The 25017-nt window shown below is 44.1% G+C and overlaps 1 protein-coding gene across 4 annotated transcripts in view; it reads left to right on the top strand.

Moving 5' to 3' along the window:
* Positions 1 to 25017, top strand: part of LOC144497122 (complement C4-like) — a 469428-nt gene that overhangs the window by 283682 nt on the left and 160729 nt on the right. For 3 of the 4 annotated variants that reach the window (XM_078217916.1, XM_078217918.1, XM_078217914.1), the window contains exons 21-22: positions 4106 to 4315; positions 10854 to 10905. In XM_078217916.1, the coding sequence (XP_078074042.1) occupies positions 4106 to 4315; positions 10854 to 10905 (262 nt within the window). The remainder of the gene's footprint in view (positions 1 to 4105; positions 4316 to 10853; positions 10906 to 25017) is intronic. The other variant, XM_078217917.1, reaches the window with a different exon arrangement.

The following is a 25017-nucleotide window of genomic DNA, read 5'->3' as shown; positions in this document are numbered from 1 at the left end:
GGTGAACATAAAAATTGACTGCAAAAGCTTCTCTAGGTATGCAAAGAGAAAAAGACCGATGGAGCCAAATGTAGGCCCTTTACTGACAGAAACAAGAGAATTTAGAATTGGAGACAAATAAATGATTGACCAAATAAACACATACCTTGGTTACGTCTTCACAAAGGAGGACAGAAATAACGTACCAGAAAATACCAGCTAGGGAAAGGGTAGGACCGCTCAAGGACAGTGGAAGGAATTTGTGTGTGGAGCTCGGTGAGATGGGTGAGGTCCTTAACAAGTATTTTGCATCAATATTCACAAAGGAGAAGGATGTGGTGGATTGTGAGTGCAGAAAGGAGGATGTTGAAATTCTAGGACATGTTGAGACAAAAAGGAAGGAGGTATTGGATGTTTTGAAAAACATTAAGGTGAACAAATCCCTGGGGCCAGATAGGGTCTATTTCAGAATACTGAGATAGGCGAGGGAAGAAATTGCTGAGGCCTTGGCCAAAATCTTTGCATCCTCTTTAACCACAGGTGAGGGTACCAGATGATTGGAGAGTAGCTAACATTGTTCCTCTGTTTAAGAAAGACAGAAGAGACAATCTGGGAAATTACCGGCCTGTGAGCCTTACATCAGTGGTGGGGAAATTATTGGAGAAGATTCTTAGGGACAGGATGTACTCACATCTGGAAGAGAATGAGCTTATCAGCGATAGGCAGCATGGTTTTGTGAAGGGGAGGTCATGTCTCACAAACTTGATTGAATTCTTTGAGGCAATGACAAAAAGTTTGACCAGGCAGTGGATGTTGTATACAAGGACTTTAGTAAAGTCTTTGATAAGGTTCCTCATGGCAGGTTGATATAGAAGGTGAAGTCATATGGAATCCAAGGTGAGCTTGTAAAATGGACGCCAAACTGGCTTGGACATAGAAAGCAGAGAGTAGCTGTTTTCTAACTGGAGACCTATGACAGGCGGTGTTCCACAAAGATCAGTTCTGGGGCCTCTGTTGTTTGTAATATATATAAAGGATTTGGAGAAAAATGTAGGTGGTCGGATGAGTAAATTTGCAGGTGATATGAAAATTGGGGGAGTAGCGGATATTGAGGAGGATTGTCAGAGAATACAGCAGGATATAAATCGGCTGGAGACCTGGGCAAAAAGATGGCAGATGGAATTTAACCTGGACAAATGTGAGGTGATGTGATTTGGAAGGTCTACTGCAGAAGGAAAGTATACAGTAAATGGTAGAGCCCTTAGAAATATTTGCATACAGAGGGATCTAGGCATGCAGACCCACAGTTCCCTGAAGGTGGTCAAGGAGACATATGACATGCTGGCTTTCATTGGTTGGGACAGTGAGTACAGGAATTGAAAAATTATGTTGCAGCTGTATAAGACTTTTGTTAGGCCACAATTGGAGTATTGTGTACAATTCTGGTTGCCACACTACTGGAAGGATGTTGATGCATTGGAAAGGGTTCAGAAGAGATTTACCAAGATGTTGCCTGGTTTGGAAGATATGGACTATGAAGAAAGGTTGAATAAACTTGGATTGTTTTCATTGGAGCATTGGAGGATGAGGGGGAGCATGATAGAGGTTTACAAGATTATGACAGGCTTGGATAGAGTGGACGGTCAGAATCTTTTCCCCAGGGTTGAACAGTCAATCACTCGGGGCATAGGTTGTAAATGAGAGGGGGACAGTTTAAAAGAGATGTAAGGGACAAGTTTTTCACACAGAGGGTGGTGAATGCCTGGAATATGCTGCTGGAGGAGGTGGCGGAAGCAGATTCTATAACAACATTCAAGAGGCATCTGAATAGATACATAAATAGGCAGGGAATAGAGGGATATGGACCACGTGAGGCAAGAAAATATGAGATTAGAGAGGCATCTGTGTTGGCACAGACTTGGTGGGCAGAAGGGCCTGTTCCTGTGCTGTACTGTTCTTTGTTCCAGAAATGTTGTGGTTTTGTAAGAGGGTGGAACTGAAACAAATCAGTATTAGTTGGAAAATGATTTGGGGAAATTGATGGGCTCGAAGGCCGAGAAATCCCAAGAGCCAGATAACCTACATGCCAGAGAACTTAAGAAAGTGTCACTCATAACAGTGGATGCTGGATGTATTGGTTGCCATCTTCCAAGATTCTTTAGGCTATGGATTGGCGGATAGCTAATGTCAACACATTATTGAAAAAGGGTGAGGGGGGGAGCACTAGAGTAAAAACATGATAATATGGACCAGCCAGCATGATGTTGGTATTGGGGAAAATGTGCTAGTGGCCATTATAATTGCTGAGCTCTTGGAAAATAGTGGCAAGATCGTATAGCGTTAGCGTGGATTTATTTATTTATTAGTGTCACAGGTAGGCTTACATTAACACTCCAATGAAGTTACTGTGAAAAACCCTAGTTGCCACACTCAGGCGCCTATTCTGGTACTCTGAGGGAGAACTTAGCACAGCTAATGCACCTAACCAGCAGGTCTTTCAGACTGAGAGGAAACCCACACAGACACGGGGAGAACGTGCAGACACCGCAAAGGCAGTGAACCAAGCCAGGAATTGAACCCGGCTCCCTGGCGCTGTGAGGCAGCAGTGCTAACCACTATGCCCCATTGGAGCATCAGAGGATGAGGGGGGGGGGGCATGATAGAGGTTTACAGTCTTGGATAGCGTGGATAGTCAGAGTCTTTTCCCCAGAGTCGAAGGGTCAATTACTCGGGGGCGTAGGTTGAAAGTGAGAGGGGAAAAGTTTTAAAAGACATGTAAGGGCAAGTTTTTCACATAGAGAGTGAGATAAGGAAACCATGCTTGACAAATCTACTGGAATTCTTTGAATATTAGAGTTGATGAGGACGGGGATGGCAGTGGGCAGTGGATGTGGTTTATTTGGACTTTCAGAAGGCTTTCAACAAAGTCACGCATTAGAGATTTGCATGTAAGATTAAAGCATATTGGATTTGGGGAGTGATGCGCGATATAACACACGAGAGGCGTGATGTACTCGAGAAATAAAGGCTTTTATTGCCAACAATAACAGAGCTACCATATACAGTACACGATCCCAGACTAAAGGGTCACCAGGCAGAGCAGTGACCTTTATACCTCTCCCAGGAGGCGGAGCCGACTGGGGTGTACCATAACAACTATATTAACAGGTAGAACAGCCCACCCTAACCCCAACAGTAACATATATACAGACTCATAGTACTGGCCAGACCATGGCTCAGCACCACCTAGTGGGAACCAACAATGGTTCACCACAGGGAGTTTATTGAGATGGATAGAAAACTGGTTTGCAGACAGTAAACAAATCGTAGGAAATAAATAAATCCAGCAGAGGCGGCAGAGAGATTTCACTGAGATACATTCTGAGAGAAGTCGGCGCAGTCACATCTATTGAAAAGTGGGAAGCAGAAGAACCCCTCCAGTGATAAACAGGAGGAAGAGCATCCAGCAGTGGTGGCAGAGAGACTACACTGAGGTGCATTCTGGGAGAAGTCAGCAGATGGAATTTAACCCTGAAAAGTGTGAGGTGATACACTTTGGAAGGAATATTGAATACTTTGACAATATTTTGACAAGAAAGAGTTCAATGAATGGTAGGACACTAAGAAGTTCTGTGGAATAAAGAGACCTTGGCGTATTGGTCCACAGATTTCTGAAAGTGGAAGGGCATGTTAATATGGTGGTGAAAAAGGCATATGGGACACTTGCCTTTATCAATCGAGGCACAGCAGAGAATTCATGTTGGAGTTGTATAGAACTTCGATGAGGCCACAGCTAGAGTACTGGCTGTGCAGTTCGGGTTCTATTTTGCAGATAAAAGAGACAAAGCCGGTCCAGTATTTTTAGAATATGCATTGCCCTCAGTTCTGATTTTTATTTTGTTAGATCTTCCAGTGCTGCCAACTCTCTCGTTATGGTGTCAAGATTTGAAATATTCATAATGCTCCAAGTTTGACTGATCATTCATTAGTATAATCTCAAAGTATTGCTCACAAAACAATTGCAACCTAAATTTAAATCTTCTCATTGCACCATCCAAAACACTGAGCATGATGTCGATGATGTTTGTTGTTCTTCTGTTTTCCACTATATACATGTTTTCCCCAGGTTGCAGTCTACATGAGAAAAGCAGAGGGACTCTGCACTGCTGCTAGTTCAAGAGAGAAATCCAGGAATGTTCTTGTCAAAGCAAATTCAGCAGCCTCAGTTCAATTTACAACTGTTCCATTGGTTGTTGGCAATGTACCAATCAACGTGATTGCTTTCAGCAGAACACATACATACAGCGATGTGGTGTTAAAACACCTGAAAGTTCTGGTGAGCAGGAAAGATTATTTGGAATTTCTACTGTACAATAAAGAAACAAAGGTGATATCACACAAATGTTTGGGGCAATATTTAAAATGAGTTTGGAGAAAATAGTTGCAAAAGTAAAAACTGTTGAATTGGGGACAAAGTCAGAAGTGGTACTAATCGGGCTACTCATAGAAATAACCAGCAGAAACTGTGTTAGACATTGGACCTCTTTCTCTGTTGTATGGTTTCACGATTCTGTACTTCCTTCGTGATGTTAAATTATTAACTGTAAAAAATGGATTGAAAATCTTCAGATAGCCAGATAGATATGGAAGAATAATCTTCCATCACTTATGATAAATGTGTACAAATCTTTGAGTTAATCAATATGATCTATTTTTGGGACTCCAGTATCATCCTGAATAGACACCAGTTACACTCCTCGAAATACTATGTTAGACAAAGTAAAATGGAGTGATGGAGTGCAAACATAATCGGAGCAGATAATGGAGCTTCACGCTTTCTGGGATATAAAGGGCTCGAACACAATGGGAACTGAGTCTTGTTGCAGCAGTTGAAAGCCTTTTTAGAATACTTCTAGATTAATTGCGAAAATCTAAGCACCTGCCTGAAAATTAATATACAGGCTTTAGAATAAGTGCAGCAAAGATTCTCCGGCATTTCATAAGGATCCCACGGTGTATATTATGCTGAGGGATTCCATAAACTTGGCATACATTCCTGGAATGTAAATGATTAAAGGTAACTTTGTAAGATTTGAGAGGGACTGATGAGGTAAAATAGACATACACTCTTGCACTGACGTGGACAAGGACATGTGATTACACCCAAATCATTCAGCACCGAGATCAAGAAGCATATCTGTAGGAAAAAAGATGGCAGTGAACAGAGAGATTGAATGAATTCTATGCTGTTTAATAGTGGGTGGAGCTAACCAATAGGTCAAGGATAAGTGGGAGATAGAATAGATTTGTTATATGTCAATCGTTGGGCCGCCCGATTCAGGCGCAGGCCGGACCCGCGCCCGAATCGGGTGTCGGTAAAGCCGCGATCTGCTCGGAATCAGGTGCAGATCGCGGTATAGGCACAACACTCAACTTTACTGTGATTCCGCGCCCGTTTTCGGGCGCGAAGGTTTGGCAAAATCGGGCCCTCAGTGTTGAGTTTAGAAGGCTCTAAAGTGCCTAATTGGAAGCTGTAAAGCTGTTATTACAGAGAACGTTGGACTTCACTGCAACATTGCAGAAAGCCAAAGATCAACATGTGGCCATTAGAGAAAGGTGCTGACTTCAAATGGCAAACTGTAGGAAGGTCGGGGTCATGCTTGTGGACTGAGAGCTGGTGTTTAGCGAAGTGGTCACTTAGGTTCGTCCATCCCTGTCGAAGAGACCAACTTGGCTGCACATTGATTATATACCAATCCACCCAACCTACACATTTTTGGGCACTAATAGGCAATTCTGCATGGCCAAACCACCTAAACTGCACATCTTTGGATGGATGAAGGAAACCAGAACATCCAGAGGAAACCCATGCAGACACAGGGAAAACACGCACACACTTCATCGACAGTCACCCAAAGCCAGAACATAACCCGGGTCCCTGATGCTGTGAGGCAGAAGTGCTAACACTGTGCCACCATGCCACACCATCTGTATTAGCAAGTGAATGTGCCGCGGGGAAGGGATGAGGACTTGAGGGTGATGGCAGCATGGACAATAGAATGGTTCCTGCGGAATGATGACAAATGGTCAGGTAATGCAACAAGGGAAATGCCAAAGGGCGTGGAATGAATGTGGAACTGGTTGGGTTAAGAAAAAATGAGGATGAGGGGGACGCATGGGGACTATCAATGTTCTGTGAGGGAGGGGTAGGGATGAGGGCAAAGGTGTGGGCGATTTGTCCGTTCCCATTGAGTGCCCTGTCAACCACAGTGACGGGAGCCCTAGGTTACTGTAAAAGGAAGTGTCAGAAACGCCCAATTGGAAAGTAATGTCATCGGAAAATATGTGACACATTGGAAAAAGGTGTCCATTCAGGAAGCATACGAGGAGCTGCAGTTGAAGAAGCTGTGGGAGTAACTGGCCTGGTAATGGATATTGATAGCTAGTCCTACCCTAACATCGACAAGGGTTCTGCCATTATTGTCTGGCCCATTGAAAGAGACAGAATGCCAACTCTCAGCAATTTCTTCACACCTACCCCCCAGGCCATGATACCATCAGCAAACATCATGCCATTGTTTCCAGGAATGTGGGAGGCCCATCATGTCAGGGAGTTCCTATCCCACATAACAAATTTCCCTCTATTTAATACCCTTTTTGTCCCTCTGGCCCAGAGTTTTCCACGTCTTCAAAGCAATTTCACATTCCCTGGCCCTATCCGCCTCCTCTCCATTATGGAAATTTGATCTCTCTACACCTTGATCCGCTACCAGAATGGTTGGTGGTTCTCCACCTCTTCCTTGATCAAAGTCCTGAAGAATCCATGCCCATCACTATTCTGCTTCACTGAATTCAACTCGCACTCTCACTCAATAATTTATAGAACATAGAACATAGAAAAAACTACAGCACAAACAGGCCCTTTGGCCCACAAGTTGTGCCGAACACATCCCTACCTTCTAGACCTACCTATAACCCTCCATCCTATTACGCTCCATGTACTCATCCAGGAGTCTCTTAAAAGACCCTATTGAGTTTGCCTCCACCACCACTGATGGCAGCTGATTGCCCACCACCCACTGTGTGAAAAACTTACCCCTAACATCTCCCCTGTACCTACCCCCCCAGCACCTTAAACCTGTGTCCTCTCGTAGCAGACATTTCCACCCTGGGAAAAAGCCTCTGAGAGTCCACCCGATCTATGCCTCTCAACATCTTATACACCTCTATTAGGTCTCCTCTCATCCTTCGTCTCTCCAAGGAGAAAAGACCGAGCTCCCTCAGCCTATCCTCATAAGGCATGCCACTCAATCCAGGCAACATCCTTGTAAATCTCCTCTGCACCCTTTCAATCTTTTCCACATCCTTCCTATAGTGAGGTGACCAGAACTGAGCACAGTACTCCAAGTGGGGTCTGACGAGGGTCTTATATAGCTGCATCATTATCCCCGGACTCCTAAACTCAATCCCTCGATTGATAAAGGCCAGCACACCATACGCCTTCTTAACCACCTCCTCCACCTGCGGGGCCGATTTCAGAGTCCTATGGACCCAGACCCCAAGGTCCTTCTGATCCTCTACAGTACTAAGCGTCTTTCCCTTTATGCATTAACTTCTCTCCCTAACTGCAAATAAAATAAGTTTTTCTGGGTATCGGCATGCTGCCAGTCATTCTGTGAGGTATGTGGAGCTCCTGTCCACAAATCTTTCTCTGCTACATTGGGAGGTTAGTTAGGAAGGTTCAGTCGCTGGGTATACATGGGGAGGTAGTAAATTGGATAAGACACTGGCTCAATGGAAGAAGCCAGAGAGTGGTTGTGGAGGATTGTTTCTCTGAGTGGAGGCCTGTGACTAGTGGTGTGCCGCAGGGATCGGTGTTGGGTCCATTGTTGTTTGCCATCTATATCAATGATCTGGATGATAATGTGGTAAATTGGATCAGCAAGTTTGCTGATGATACAAAGATTGGAGGTGTAGTGGACAGTGAGGAAGGTTTTCAAAGCTTGCAGAGGGATTTGGACCAACTAGAAAAATGGGCTGAAAAATGGCAAATGGAATTTAATGCAGACAAGTGTGAGATATTGCACTTTGGAAGGACAAACCAAAGAAGAACGTACAGGGTAAATGGTAGGACTCTGAAGAGTGCAGTTGAACAGAGGGATCTGGAAATACAGGTACAGAGTTCCCTAAAAGTGATGTCACAGGTGGATAGGGTCGTAAAGAGTGCCTTTGGTACATTGGCCTTTATAAATCGGAGTATCGAGTATAAAAGTTGGAGTGTTATGGTAAGGTTGTATAAGGCATTGGTGAGGCCGAATTTGGAGTATTGTGTACAGTTTTGGTCACCTAGTTACAGGAAGGATGTAAATAAGATTGAAAGAGTGCGGAGAAGGTTCACAAGAATGTTGCCGGGACTTGAGAAGCTGAGTTACAGAGAGAGATTGAATAGGTTGGGACTTTATTCCCTGGAGCGTAGAAGATTGAGGGGAGATTTGATAGAGGTGTATAAGATTTTGATGGGTATAGATAGAGTGAATGCAAGCAGGCTTTTTCCGCTGAGGCTAGGGGAGAAAAAAACCAGAGGGCATGGGTTAAGGGTGAAAGGAGAAAAGTTTAAAGGGAATATTAGGGGGGGCTTCTTCACGCAGAGAGTGTTGAGAGTGTGGAATGAGCTGCCGGATAAAGTGGTAAATGCGGGGTCACTTTTAATATTTAAGAAAAACTTGGACGGGTTCGTGGATGAGAGGGGTGTGGAGGGATATGGTCCAAGTGCAGGTCACTGGGACTAGGCATAAAATGGTTCGGCACAGACAAGAAGGGCCAAAAGACCTGTTTCTGAGCTGTAATTTTCTATGCTTCTCTGCTTCTATTGATGATTGTATAGATCCTGCCTCCTGAATCCTTCTGGACCGAATTCAACACTTTCAGTCAAAATCACTTAGCCCATTGCTTAGCATCTCTGTCTCAATTTCTAATGATAGACACTGGACCAACATCTATTACAAGCCCACCGACTCTCCAGGGTGCCTTGACTGCAGTTTCTCACACCCTCCTTCCTGAAAGGACTCGATCCATTATCCCAGTTTTTCTGCCTCTGTTGCATCTTTTCCAATGACGCTAAGTTCAAAAGGAATGCATTTTGGTAGGTCGTACCAGGGCAGTACTTACTCAGTTAATGGTAGGGTGTTGGGGAGTTATATACGTTTATTATAGAGTTATAGAACAAAGAGATCTAGGGGTACAGTTTCATAGCTTCTTGAAAATGGAGCCATAGGTGGACAGAGTGGTGAAGAAGGCATTCGACATGCTTGGTTTCATTGATCAGAACATTGAATACAGGAGTTGGGACATATTGTTGAGTTGTACAAGACATTGGTAAGGCCACACTTGGAATATTGTGTTCAGTTCTGGTCACCCTATTAAGGATATTATTAAACTAGAAAGAGTGCAGAAAAGATTTACTAGGATGCTACCAGGACTTGATGGTTTGAGTTATAAGGAGGGGCTGGATAGACTGAGACTTTTTCTCTGGGCTTACGGGTGACCTTATAGATCTCTATGAAATAATGAGGGGCATAGATCAGCTAGATAGTCAATATCTTTTCCCAAAGTTAGGGGAGTCTAAAACTAGAGGGCATAGGTTTAAGATGAGAGGGGAGAGATACAAAAGGATCCAGAGGGTCAATTTTTTCACACAGAGGGTGGTGAGGTCTGGAACAAGCTGTCAGAGGTAGTAGTAGAGGCGGGTGCAATTTTATCTTTTAAAAAGTGTTTAGACAGTTAAATGGGTAAGATGGGTATAGAGGGATATGGGCCAAATGTGGGCAATTGGGACTAACTTAAGGGTTAAAAAAAAAGGGCAGCATGGACAAGTTGGGCCACAGGGCCTGTTTCCATGCTGTAAACCTCTATGATTCTATGAATCTTCTGGCATGTTTGCTTTTTTTTCTGAATCAAGTGTACACCCTCACTGCTCAACCATGTCTGAACCATTGGGCTTCTCCCAATGCAGTCCCCTCGTCATTGGGGAGGCTGAACAAGGACCACTTTGTGGAACACCTTCACTCATGACCCTGACCTTGCTGTTGCTGAGAATTTGAATTCAGAATCTTGCCCACATGGCCACATATTCATCCTTGGCTTTTGCAATGTTGCAATGAAGACGAGCACAATGCAGACGAACAGAACATTGTATTCTGATTAGGCACATTACATTCGTCTGGGCATAAAATTGTGTTCAACCCCCCTGCCACTTAATTCAATGTTTTTGTGCCAAATTCACCCTCTGCCAGCTGCCACTTGTTTGTAAGTTTTGGATTCACAGAGCACTGAACCTTGTCTCAATTAAAAGGATCTGCTTTCTTCACTTTATGCCACTATCAGCAAGTCCTTTAGTTTTCAAAACTACCATTAATACTCCCTTTGTCTTCTGCTCATGACATCTCTGTCTAATCTCTGCTCACTCTCACCTACCCATGAACTATTATTTTGCTCCAACTACTCCAATCCCTCAATACAGTATAAAATCCATCACATTTCTGCCTCTCTTTAACACTGAAGAAGAGTCATTTTGGACTTGAAACATTAACCCTGTTTCTCTCTCCACAAGAGCTGCCAGACCTGTTGAGTGTTTCTCGCATCTTCTTTAGTTGTAGAGTGAAAAAAAATTGCAACAATGGACAGTAGTTCCTAGCTGAATTAAACATCTTTATGTGACTCTGAAAGAGTTTTTGATCAGTCTATAAAGGACCTTGTACTAAGGGGAGCTGGATTGCGATAAAATTAATTATCATCCGAGTAATTGAAACAAAAGGCTGGTTTGATCAATTATTTCTTCACATTTCTAGTTAACCTGTTCTCATTTTATTTGGCAGTCTGAAGGTGTAATTGTGACAGAAGAATCAAGCATTCCTATCAATCCCAAAGGTGAGAGGCATTTTACTATTAAATGGTTATGCAATTGGCCTAGGATTCCAATAGTTTTGCAATTGATCGGAGAGCCGGAAGTTCTGTTCCATCACAGTAGTTGCAGAATTGGAGTTCAGTTCAAAACTCAGAAATGTATCTGAAAAATTGGCACCAACAAGTGTGGCAACAATTAGAATCTGATTGTTGTAAAAGAAGAGATTCACCAAAGCCCAGTTGCTAACAAACTCCTTTGGTCTGACCTATGTCTGACTCCAGTCACATTGCAATATGTTGAATCTTCAATGACCAGGCATAGAGTCATAGAAGTTTATAGAACGGAAACAGGCCCTTCGGCTCAACTTGTCCATGCCACCCAGTTTTTACCACTAAGCTAGTCCCAATTGCCTGCATTTGGCCCATATCCAATTGAAGTGTAAGGAATCAGAGTCTCCTCATGCAGTTACAATCTACATGCTTGAGCCACAAACCTGCCAGCACATTCTGGGGGTGGAATCACCAGTAATTTGTAAAATTCTGGATACCACTGATGAAAATTGACTACTTTCAGCGCCCAGCTAAATAACAGACAGCATGAAGCAGATTTCTGTTGGTGGAACAAAATTTATTGTGCTAAATATTTGAGAATAAATGCACAGATATAGCCTGATACTCCATTATCAGCATTTATCACATATCTATTTCTTTAAAAATGGACACCTGAAAATAAATATTTGATGGACATTTGTGTCAAAAGTAATAAACGGAAACAGTGGAGTAAGTCAGCCACTGTGATGAGTGCTTGTAAATACACTGTATAAAAAAGTAGACTGCATCGGGATACCTTTGAACTTGTATAATGTTTGAAATATACTTGAAACTTGTACATCTGATGTGCTAAGTGTAATTTCTAGTTTAATAATATCCTTTTTATAATAGGGTGAGCAGAACTGTACACAGTATTCCAAGTGTGGCCTGACCAATGTCTTGTACAACTTTAACAAGATGTTCCAACTCCTGTATTCAATGTTCTGACCAATGAAACCATTGGGCCATGCTGCAAAGCTCTATGACTCTATGTCAAAACCAAATGTAAAAAATAGGGGCTAGGCAAGCTTTATAAAATCAACTTGGAACTGGAGCCTAAAAATTGGAGCCTCTTTTACAGGATCAAAATCTGTATTCCTTGTTTTGTTTGGGATTATTGGACTCGAGTACAGTGAGTGGTGCATATATGTATGCTTTCTTTTCAAGTGTTGCTTTTGGTTTAAAAAGGGAGTGTATTGTGGAATAATGGCTCTTTCAGTGGCTAACCTTTTCGGGAGTGTAGAATTAGTCACTCAGGGTTTTTCACAAAAGGTGATTAAAACAAAGCATTTGGAATTGGCAAAAATGCTGCAGTTGACATTACCTGAAGGGCGAGGAAGGTGGAGATAATTGTGGCGATAGCTCAGCATTTAAAATTGCCAAAAACACAGTCAGAATCATTGGAAATGGCTAGAATTCAATTACAAATAAAATAGCTTGAATTTGAATCAAAAGAAAGAGAGAGAGTAGCTCAAGCAAGAGAAAGGGAGGAACAAATGAAAAATAAATGAAACTGCTTCATTGACAAGGGAAAAAGAAAGGGAAAGTATAGCTGTGATGGAACAAAAAGAAAAAGAGAGAGAATTTGATTCAGAAACTGAAAATAAAAAATGGACGTCAGTTAAAATTGTGGAGGTCAGGGAGGTAAACGTTTAGAGTAGTGATGATGACAGTGAGGAAGAGCGAAAGTGTCATAGTTAAAGGCTTGATGGGGCTTTGTTTCAATATGTTCAATTGTTGCCAATGTTTGATGTGAAGGATGTGGAAGCCTTTCTCATTTCATTTTGATAAAATAGCTAAACAAATGAAATGGCTATAGACCATGTGGGTATAATTGATTTAAACAAAGTGGGAGATAGAGCTAGTGAGGTGTTTGCATCACTATCAGAGGAGGTATCTGAGGATTATGATGAGGTGAAAAAAACCATCTTAAGGTGCATATACAAAGAACAAAGAACAGTACAGCACAGGAAACAGGCCCTTCGGCCCTCCAAGCCTGTGCCGGTCATTGGTCCAACTAGACCATTCGTTTGTATCCCTTCATTCCCAGGCTGCTCATGTGACTATCCAGGTAAGTCTTAAACGCTGCCAGCGTGTCTGCCTCCACCACCCTACTTGGCAGCGCATTCCAGGCCCCCACCACTCTCTGTGTAAAAAAACGTCCCTCTGATATCTGAGTTATACCTCGCCCCTCTCACCTTGAGCCCGTGACCCCTCGTGATCGTCACCTCCGACCTGGGAAAAAGCTTCCCACTGTTCACCCTATCTATACCCTTCATAATTTTGTACACCTCTATTAGGTCTGCCCTCATTCTCTGTCTTTCCAGGGAGAACAAGCCCAGTTTACCCAATCTCTCCTCATAGCTAAGACCCTCCATACCAGGCAACATCCTGGTAAACCTTCTCTGCACTCTCTCTAAAGCCTCCATGTCCTTCTGGTAGTGCGGCGACCAGAACTGGATGCAGTACTCCAAATGTGGCCTAACCAGCGTTCTATATAGCTGCAACATGAGACTCCAGCTTTTATACTCTATACCCTGTCCTATAAAGGCAAGCATACCATATGCCTTCTTCACCACCTTTTCCTCTGTGCTGCCACCTTCAAGGATTTGTAGACTTGCACACCTAGGTCCCTCTGTGTTTCTATACTCTTGATGGCTCTGCCATTTATTGTATAACTCCCCCCTACATTAGTTCTTCCAAAATGCATCACTTCGCATTTATCTGGATTAAATTCCATCTGCCATTTCTCCGCCCAATTTTCCAGCCTATCTCTATCCTGCTGTATTGTCCGACAATGTTCATCGCTATCCGCAAGTCCAGCCATCTTCGTGTCATCTGCAAACTTGCTGATTACACCAGTTAAACCTTCTTCCAAATCATTTATATATATCACAAATAGCAGAGATCCCAGTACAGAGCCCTGCAGAACACCACTGGTCACAGACCTCCAGCCGGAAAAAGACCCTTCGACTGTTACCCTCTGTCTCCTGTAGCCAAGCCAGTTTTCTACCCATCTAGCCACCTCTCCTTGTATCCCATAAGCCTTAACCTTCTTAACCAACCTGCCATGAGGGACTTTGTCAAATGCCTTACTGAAATCCATATAGACGACATCCACGGCCCTTCCTTCGTCAACCTTTCTTCGAGAAGGTGACCAAAGAGGTGGATGAGGGTAAAGCGGTTGGTGTGGTGTATATGCATTTCAGCAAAGCGTTTGATAAGGTTCCCCATGGTAAGCTTTTGCAGAAAATACGGACACATGGGATTGAGGGTGATTTAGTGGTTTGGATCAGGAATTGGCTCGCTGTAAGAAAACAGAGGGTGGTGGTTGATGGGAAATATTCATCCTGGAGTTCAGTTACTAGTGGTGTACCGCAAGGATCTGTTTTGGGGCCACTGCTGTTTGTCATTTTTATTAATGACCTGGATGAGGGCGTGGAAGGATGGATTAGTAAATTTGCGGATGACACTAAAGTCGGTGGAGTTGTAGACAGTGCGGAGGGAAGTGGCAGGTTACAGAGGGACATAGATAAGCTGCAGAGCTGGGCTGAGAGGTGGCAAATGGAGTTTAATGTGGAAAAGTGTGAGGTGATTCACTTTGGAAGGAGTAACAGGAATACAGAGTACTGGGCTAATGGTAAGATACTTGGTAGTGTGGATGAACAGAGGGATCTGGGTGTCCATGTGCATAGATCCCTGAAAGTTGGCACCCAGGTTGATAGGGTTGTTAAGAAGGCGTATGGTGTGTTAGCTTTTATTGGTAGAGGGATTGAGTTTTGGAGCCAGGAGGTCATGCTGCAACTGTACAAAACTCTGGTGCGGCCGCATTTGGAGTATTGCGTACAGTTCTGGTCGCCGTATTATAGGAAAGATGTGGAAGTGTTGGAAAGGGTGCAGAGGAGATTTACCAGGATGTTGCCTAGTATGGTGGGAAAATCGTATGAGGAAAGGCTGAGGAGCTTGAGGTTGTTTTCGTTAGAGAGAAGAAGGTTAAGAGGTGACTTAATAGAGGCATACAAGATGATCTGAGGATTAGATAGGGTGGCTAGTGAAAGCCTTTTTCCTCGGATGGTGATGGCTAGCATGAGGAGACATGGCTTTAAATTGAGGGGTGAGAGATATAGGACAGATGTTAGAGGTAGGTTCTTTACTCAGAGAGTGGTAAGGGCGTGGAATGCCCTGCCTGCAGCAGTAGTGAACTCGTCAACATTAAGAGCATTCAAATGGTTATTGGATAAACATATGGATGATATTGGAACAGTGTAGATTAGAGGGGCTTTAGATTGGTTCCACTGGTCGGCGCAACATCGAGGGTCGAAGGGCCTGTACTGCGCTGTAATGTTCTATGTTCTAACCGTTTTTGTCACTTCCTCAAAAAACTCCACCAAATTTGTAAGGCACGACCTCCCTCTTACAAAACCATGCTGTCTGTCACTAATGAGATTGTTCCGTTCTAAATGCGCATACATCCTGTCGCTAAGAATCCTCTCCAACAACTTCCCTACCACGGACATCATGCTCACTGGCCTATAATTTCCCGGGTTATCCCTGCTACCCTTCTTAAATAACGGTACCACATTCGCGATCCTCCAATCCTCAGGGACCTCACCTGTGTCCAATGAAGAGACAAAGATTTCCGTCAGAGGCCCAGCAAGTACATCTCTTGTCTCCCTGAGCAGTCGAGGATAGATGCCATCAGGCCCTGAGGATTTGTCAGTTTTAATGTTACCTAAAGAACCTAACACTTCCTCCCTTGTAATGGAGATTCTCTCTAATGGGTCAACACCTCCCTCTGAGACACTCCCAGTCAACAAGTCCCTCTCCTTTGTAAATACCGATGCAAAGTATTCATTTAGGATCTCCCCTATTCCCTTGGGTTCCAAGCATAATTCCCCTCCTTTGTCACTGAGAGGCCCGACCTTTTCCCTGACAACTCTTTTGTTCCTAACATATGAATAAAATGCCTTAGGATTCTCCTTAATCCTATCTGCCAAGAACATTTCGTGACCTATTTTGCCCTTCTAACTCCCCGTTTGAGTTCTTTCCTACTCTCTCTGTATTCCTCCAGAGCTCCATCTGTTTTCAGTTGCCTGGACCTAATGTACGCCTCTCTTTTCTTTGTGATCAGATCCTCAATTTCCCTGGTTATCCACGGCTCTCGAATCCTACCTTTCCTATCCTTCCTTTTCACAGGCACATGCCTGTCCTGCAGCCTTATCAACTGTTCCTTAAAAGACTCCCACATGCCAGACGTGGACTTACCCCCGAACAGCCTCTCCCAATCAACGGCCACCAATTCCTGCCTAATCCGGCTATAGTTCGCCTTCCCCCAATTTAGCACCCTACCCTTAGGACAACACTCGTCCTTGTCCATTACTATCCTAAAGTTAACAGAGTTGTGGTCACTATTTGCCACATGTTCCCCTACCGAAACTTTGATGACCTGACCGGGTTCATTTCCCAGAACTAGATCCAGTATAGCCCCCTCTCTAGTTGGGCTATCTACATACTGTTCCAAAGAACCTTCCAGTACACATTTTACAAATTCCTCCCCGTCCAGACCCCCAGCCCTAAGCACTTTCCAGTCTATACCAGGGAAATTGAAGTCGCCCACTACAACAACCCTATTTTTTCTGCACGTATCCAGAATCTCCTGACATATCCTTTCCTCCACTTCCCGTGGGCTGTTGGGTGGCCTGTAGTATACCCCCAGCATAGTGATTGCACCTTTCCTGTTTCTGAGCTCCACCCACAGCGACTCATTACATGACCCCTCTAAATTGTCCACCCTCTGCACCGCTGTAATATGCTCCCTAACTAATACCGCTACTCCCCCTATGAACTAGTACCAGAAGCCCACAAGCAACGGTTTAGAAATTTAAGGAAAGAACCTGGTCCAATGTACATAGAATTTGAAAGGATCAAATAAAGTAATTTCGATAGGTGGATAAGGGTTTTGACCATATACCAGATGTATTATGCTCTTAGAGAAATGGTTATTTTGGAGGAGTTTAAAAATTCACTTCCCAAAGTTGTGAGATCTCATGTGGAAGAGCAGAGAGTTAAAACTGAGAGGTTAGCAGCAGGAATGCGGATGATTATGAATTAGTCCATGAATCAAAATTTTGTTTTCGACATCAGTTTCAGCCTGTGAGGGATATAAACTGGAGAAAGGAGAAATCCTTAGGTGCAAAAGGTGAAGTAGATCTTGTGGGAGATAATGAAGAAATTGTACCTCAGGTTAAAAAGGATGGAAGAGAACTGAAAAGCTTTAGATGTTTTCAGTGTAATTAAGTCGTGCACGCAAAGTCACAATGTTGGTGGTTCAAGAAGAGCACTGGGATGAAGGATGTGGTAAAACAGGATATGACCATAAGATATAGGAGCAAAATTAGGCCACTTGGCCCATCGAGACTGCTCCGCCATTCAATCATGGCTGATATTTCTCTCTTCACTATTCTCCTGCCTTTTCCCCATAACCCCTGATCCCCTTATTAATCAAGCACCTACCTATCTCTGTCTTAAAGACACTCAATGACCTGGCCTCTACAGCCTTCTGTGGCAAAGAGTTCCACAGATTCATCACTCTCTGGCTGAAGGAATTGCTCCTCATCTCTGTTTTAAAGGATCGTCCCTTTAGCCTGCGGGTGTGTCCTCTGGCTCTTGTTTTTCCTATTAATGGAAACATCCCCTCCATGTCCACTCTATCCAGGCCTCGCAGTATCCTGTAAGATTCAATAAGATCCCCCTCATCCTTCTAAACTCCAATGAGAACAGACTCAGAATCCTCAACTGTTCCTCATACGACAAGCTCTTCATTCCAGGGATCATTCTTGTGAACCTCCTCTGGACCCTTTCCAAGGTCCAGCACATCCTTCCTTAGATATGGGGCCCAAAACAGCTCACAATACTCCAAATGGAGTCTGACCAGAACCTTATACAGCCTCAGAAGTACATCCCTGCTCTTGTATTTTGGGGTCTTGAGAAACATTAAGGTAGATAAGTCCCTAGGCCTGATGGGATATACCCCAGAATACTGAGAGAGGAAGGGAGGAAATTGCTGGGACCATGAGAGAAATCTTTATATCCTCACTGGCTACAGGCGAGGTCCCAGAGGATTGGAAAATAGCCAATGTTGTTCCTTTGTTTCAGAAGGATTGTAAGGATAATCCAGGTAATCACAGGCCGGTGAGAACTTACGTCAGTGGTAGGGAAATTATTAGAGAGGAATCTTCGAGACAGGATTTACTCCCACTTGGAAATAAGTGGACGTATTAGCGAGAGGCAACATGGTTTTGTGAAGGGGAGATCGTGTCTCACAAACTAGATTGAGTTTTTCGAGGAAGTGATGAAGATGATTGAGGGTAGGGCAGTGGATGTTGTCTACATGGACTTCAGTGAGGCCTTTGACAAGGTCCCTCATGGCAGACTGGTACAGAAGGTGAGCTTGCAAGACGGATACAAAACTGGCTCCGTCATAGAAGACAGAGGGTAGCAATGGAAGGGTGCGTTTCTGAATGGAGGGCTGTGACAAGTGGCGTACTCGGGCGTTGGAGATCTCTACTGCCTCCCGAAGATACACAAGGCAAACACACCCGGCTGTCCCATCGTATTGGGCAATGGGACCCTGTGCGAGAACCTCTCCGGCTATGTCGAGGGCATCCTGAAACCCATTGTACAAAGAACCCCCAGCTTTTGTCGTGACACTACGGACTTCCTACATAAACTCAACACACATGGAGCAGTTGAACCAGGAGCACTCCTCGTCACAATGGATGTCTCGGCATTCTACACCAGCATCCCCCACGATGATGGCATTGCTGCAACAGCCTCTGTACTCAACGCCGACAACTGCCAGTTTCCGGATGCAATTTTACAACTCATCCGCTTCATCCTGGACCACAATGTCTTCACCTTCAAAAACCAGTTCTTCATCCAGACACATGGAACAGCCATGGGGACCAAATTCGCACCTCAATATGTCAACATCTTCATGCACAGGTTCGAACAAGGCTGCTTCACCGCACAGGACCTTCAACCGATGCTATTCACTAGATACATCGATGATATTTTCTTCCTTTGGACTCATGGTGAACAATCACTGAAACAACTATATGATGACATCAACAAGTTCCATCCCACCATCAGACCCACCATGGACTACTCTCCGGAATCGGTTGCATTCTTGGACACACGCATCTCCATTAAGGACGGTCACCTCAGCACCTCACTGTACCGCAAGCCCACGGATAACCTCACGATGCTCCACTTCTCCAGCTTCCACCTTAAGCATGTTAAAGAAGCCATCCCCTACGGACAAGCCCTCCGTATACACAGGATCTGCTCTGATGAGGAGGATCACAACAGACACCTCCAGACGCTGAAAGACGCCCTCATAAGAACAGGATATGGCGCTCGACTCATCGATCGACAGTTCCGATGCGCCACAGCGAAAAACCGCACCGACCTCCTCAGAAGACAAACACGGGACACGGTGGACAGAGTACCCTTCATTGTCCAGTACTTCCCCGGAGCGGAGAAGCTACGGCATCTCCTCCGGAGCCTTCAACATGTCATTGATGAAGACGAACATTTTGCCAAGGCCATCCTCACACCCCCACTTCTTGCCTTCAAACAACCGCACAACCTCAAACAGACCATGGTCCGCAGTAAACTACCCAGCCTTCAGGAGAACAGTGACCACGACACCACACAACCTTGCCGCAGCAACCTCTGCAAGACGTGCCGGATCATCGACACGGATGCCATCATCTCACGTGAGAACACCATCTACCAGGTACACGGTACCTACGCTTGCAACTCGGCCAACGTTGTCTACCTGATACGCTGCAGGAAAGGATGTCCCGAAGCATGGTACATTGAGGAAACCATGCAGACGCTATGACAACGGATGAATGAACACCGCTCGACAATCACCAGGCAAGACTGTTCTCTTCCTGTGGGGGAACACTTCAGCGGTCACGGGCATTCAGCCTCTGATCTTCGGGAAGGCGGCCTTCACGACACACGACAGCGCAGAGTCGCTGAGCAGAAACTGATAGCCAAGTTCCGCACACATGAGGACGGCCTAAACCGGGATCTTGGGTTTATGTCACACTATCAGTAACCCCCACAGCTTGCCTCCTGGACTTGCAGGATCTCACTGGCTGTCCTGTCTGGAGACAATACACATCTCTTTAACCTGTGCTTAATGCTCCCTCCACTCACATTGTCTGTAACTTTAAGACCTGGTTGGCTGTAGAGATTCGCATTCTAATCAGTATTCTGTAACTTGATTTTGTGTCTCTGTATGCCCTGTTTGAGAGCAGATATCCACTCCATCTGACGAAGGAGCAGCGCTCCGAAAGCTAATGGCATTTGCTACCAAATAAACCTGCTGGACTTTAACCTGGTGTTGTTAAAACTCTTACTGTGTTTACCCCAGTCCAACGCTGGCATCTCCACATCACAAGTGGCGTTCCTCAGGGATCAGATATATATAAATGATTTGGAGGAAAATGTAACTGGTTTGATTCGTAAGTTTGCGGACGACACAAAGGCTGGTGGATTTGCAGAAGCAATAAGGACTATCAGAGGATACAGCAGGATATAGATCAGTTGGAGACTCAGGCAGAGAGATGGCAGATGGAGTTTAGTCTGGACAAATGTGAGGTAATGCATTTTGGAAGGTATAATACAGATCGGAAATATCCAGTAAATGGCAGGACCCTGAAGAGTATTGATAGGCAGAGGGATTTGGGTGTACAGGTACACAGGTCACTGAAAGTGGCGACGCAGGTGGAGAAAGTAGTCAAGAAGGCATATGGCATGCTTGCCTTCATTGGCCGGGCCATTAAGTTTAAAAATTAGCAAGTCATGTTGCAGCTTTATAGAACCTTAGTTAGACTGCACTTAGAATATAGTGTTCAATTCTGGTCGCCACAATACCAGAAGGATGTAAAGGCTTTGGAGAGGGTACAGAAAAGATTTACCAGGATGTTGCCTGATATGGAGGGCATTAACTATGAGGAGAGGTTGGAGAAACTTGGTTTGCTCTCACTGGAATGATGGAGGTTGAGGAGCGACCTGATAGATGTCTACAAGTTTAGGAGGGGCATGGACAGAGTGGATAGTCAGAAGCTTTTTCCCAGGGTGGAAGAGACAATTACTAGGGGGCATAGGTTTAAGGTACGAGGGGCAAGATTTAAAGGAGATGTACGAGGCAAGTTTTTTACACAGAGGGTGGTGGGTGCCTGGAACTCGCTGCTGGGGGAGGTAGTGGAAGCAGATACGATAGTGACTTTTAAGGGTTGTCTTGACAAATACATGAATAGGATGGGAATGGAGGGATATGGTCCCCGGAAGGGCAAGGGGTTTTTGTTCAGTCAGGTAGCATGGTCCGCGTGTGGTTGGAGGGCCAAAGGGCCTGTTCCTGTGCTGTAATTTTCTTTGTTCTTTGTTCTGTATTCCAGCCCTCTCGGCATGAATGCTAACATTGCATTTGTCTTCCTAACTGCTGACTGAACCTGCAAGTTAACCTTAAGAGAATCTTGAACAAGGACTCCCAAGTCCCTTTGTGTTGCTGATTTCCTAAGCATTTCCCCATTTAGAAAATAGTCTGTGCCTCCATTCCTCCTTCCAAAGTGCATAACCTCACACTTTTCCACATTGTATTCCATCTGCCACTTTGCCCACTCCCCGAACGCATTAGCTACTTTCCAGTCCTCTGGGAGCCTCCCTGCCTCCAGTGATTCCTGAAAGATCACCACCAATGCCTCCACAATTTCCTGAGCAATCTCTTTTTGAACCCTGGAGTGTAGTCCATCCGGTTCAGGTGATTTATCCACCTTCAGGCCTTTCAATTTCCCCAGAACCTTCTCCTTAGTGATGGCCACTACATTCACCTAGGTCCCCTGATTCTCCTGGAGCTCTGGCTGGGATCTCTGGTGTCTTCCACTGTGAAGACTGATGCAAAGTAACTATTCAGTTCCTCTGCCATTTCTTTGTTTCCTATTATTACTTCTCCAGCCTCATTTTCCAGAGGTCCAATGTCTATTTTTGCCTCTCCCTTACCTTTTATATATTAAAAATAACTCTTCCTACTTCTTTTATATTACTAGCTCGCTTATATTCATATTTCATTTTCTCCCCTCTTATTGCTTTTTTAGTTGTCCTCTGCTCGCTTTTAAAGGCTTCCCAATCCTCTGGCTTCCCACTAATCCTCACCACTTTGTAAGCTTTTTCTTTTGCTTTTATGCTGTCCTTGACTTCCCTCGTCAGCCATGGATGCCTCGTCCTCCCCTTAGCATGTTTCCTCCTCCTTGAGATGAATTTCTGTCGTGCCTCTCGAATAACCTCCAAAAACTCCTGCCATTGCTGTTCCACAGTCTTCCCTACTAGGCTCCCTTTCCAATCAACTCTGGCCAGCACCTCCCTCATGTCATTGTAGTTACCTTTATTTAATTGTAATTCCGTTACATCTGATTCCAGCTTCTCCCTCTCAAACTGCAGGGTAAATCCTATCATATTGTGGTCACTGCCTCCTAAGGGTTCCTTCACCTTAAGTTCCCTAATCAAGTCTGCCTCATTACACATGATGTGGAGATGCCGGCGTTGGACTGGGGCAAACACAGTAAGAAGTCTCACAATACCAGGTTAAAGTCCAACAGGTTTATTTGGTAGCAAAAGCCACTAGCTTTCGGAGCGCTCGCTGCTCCTTCATCAGGTGAGTGCTCATTACACATCACCAAATCCAGAATTGCCTGTTCCCTAGTAGGCTCTGTCACAAGTGGCTCCAACAAACCATCTCTTAGACATTCCACAAATTCCTTTTCTTGGGATCCACTACCTACCTGATTTTCCCAGTCCACCTGCATATTGAAGTCCCCCATGATTATTGTAATATTGCCTTTTCTGTCTCTTGATTTATTTTCTGCCCCACATCCTGACTACTGCGAGAGGGCTTGTACATAACTCCCATCAGGGTCTTTTTACCTTTGCGATTCCTCAACTCTACCCACAGAGATTCAATGCCTTCTGATCCTATATCGCTTCTTGCTATCGATTTAACTTAATTCCTTACTAACAATGCAACCCCGCCCCCTTTGCCCATCTGCCTGTCCTTTCGATAGGACACATATCCTTGGATACTTAGATCCCAGCCCTGATCCCCTTGCAGCCAGTGGGATTTGTTGAATTGTTAAAGGAAACTCCAGGTGAAGCTAAAGAGGTGCAAAAAAATGAGAAGCCTGGTCAGGGGTTTGTTGATAAGGAAGTGCCAGATCTCTTTAAAAATTTACTGGTGTAGGAAAGGTTTACTCGTGTGTACCAGGAGTGGTAGGTAAAGAAGTTAAAATTTTAAGAGATACCAGGGCAAGTCAATCTTTGATGGCGAGAGATGAGGAGTTATGCAGTTTGCAAGGAGTATTGCCAAAAAAGTTGATAATATGTGGAATTCAGGTGTGTTCCATTATATAAGGTGAGGTTGGAGAGTCCAGTGAAGAGTGGTGAAGTGGAAGTAGATAGAGAAAGTAATAGAGAAATTGTCTTGTCCATGAATACAGTTTATCTTGGGTAACGATATAGCTGGATCACAGGTGGGAGTGATGCCTACTGTGGTTGAAAAACCAATGGAAAACCAAACAACTGAGTTATTAAAGGATGCATATCTTGGGATTTTTCCTGATTGTGTGGTAACAAAATCACAAAGCCACAGTTCAAGGCAAGAGGAGAAATCAAAGAGTGAAGATAAAGAAGTTGAAGTTCAATTATCAGAATCCATTTTTTAATCAGATGGTTGGAAAATAACAAGCTCAGGTGGAGGATGAAGTGGATATTTTTAGTTCAGGAAAGTTGGCAGAATTACAACAGAATGATATAGAGATAAAACAGTTGTATCAGAAAGCATACACGGAAGTATAATTATATCAGAATGTTCTTACCTTAAAAATTTGTCTTTACATATTCAGGCAGGTAAATTTGGGCAGAAGTTCATCAAGTGGGATATAGAAAGATGGTGTTATGGGTAGCACATGAGGCACCTGTAGAAGGTCACCTGGGAGTAAGGAAAACTCAAGCTAAAATACAAAAACATTTTAATTGGTCCGGGCCGCATAAAGATATATTAGAATTTTGCCGGTCATAGAAACATAGAAAAACTACAGCACAAACAGGCCCTTCAGCCTACAAGTTGTGCCGAACACATCCCTACCTTCTAGACCTACCTATAACCCTCCATCCTATTACGCTCCATGTACTCATCCAGGAGTCTCTTAAAAGACCCTATTGAGTTCGCCTCCACCACCACTGACGGCAGCCGATTCCACTCACCCACCACCCTCTGAGTGAAAAACTTACCCCTAACATCTCCCCTGTACCTACCCCCAGCACCTTAAACCTGTGTCCTCTCGTAGCAGACATTTCCACCCTGGGAAAAAGCCTCTGAGAGTCCACCCGATCTATGCCTCTCAACATCTTATACACCTCTACCAGGTCTCCTCTCATCCTTCGTCTTTCCAAGGAGACATGTCAGACATGTCATGTAATAGGGAAACCTCAAGTGGTGATAAAACCAACACCCAGTCCAACATTTGAGAAACCTTTAACAGGGGTCTTAATTGATTACATAGGACCCCCTTCCTGAAACAAAAAGTGGGTATCAATATCTATTGACCATAATGGATATGTCCACTAGATTTCCAAAGGCCATTCCATTACGCAATATTACAGCTAAAAGAATTGTAAAGGAGTTACTCAAAAATTTTTACTGGATGTGGACTACCCACAGAAATATAATCAGATCAAGGATCAAATTTGACATCAAAATTATTCAAGGATGTTAGGGATATGCTTACCACCTAGAATCATAGGGAGCATTAGAGCAGTGGCATCAAACATTAAACACAATGGTTAGGGTTTATTACCAAGATTATCAGGAAGATTGGAATAAGGGAATTCAATTTGTACTTTTTATAATTAGGGATGCATCTAATTAACTGACTGAATTCAGTCCATTTGAATTGTTTTTTAGTCATGAGGTAAGAG

This window comes from Mustelus asterias, chromosome 8 (genome assembly GCF_964213995.1).
Source record: "Mustelus asterias chromosome 8, sMusAst1.hap1.1, whole genome shotgun sequence".
NCBI classification, from domain to species: Eukaryota; Metazoa; Chordata; class Chondrichthyes; order Carcharhiniformes; family Triakidae; genus Mustelus; species Mustelus asterias.
This window is presented reverse-complemented; position numbering and strand designations above follow the sequence as displayed.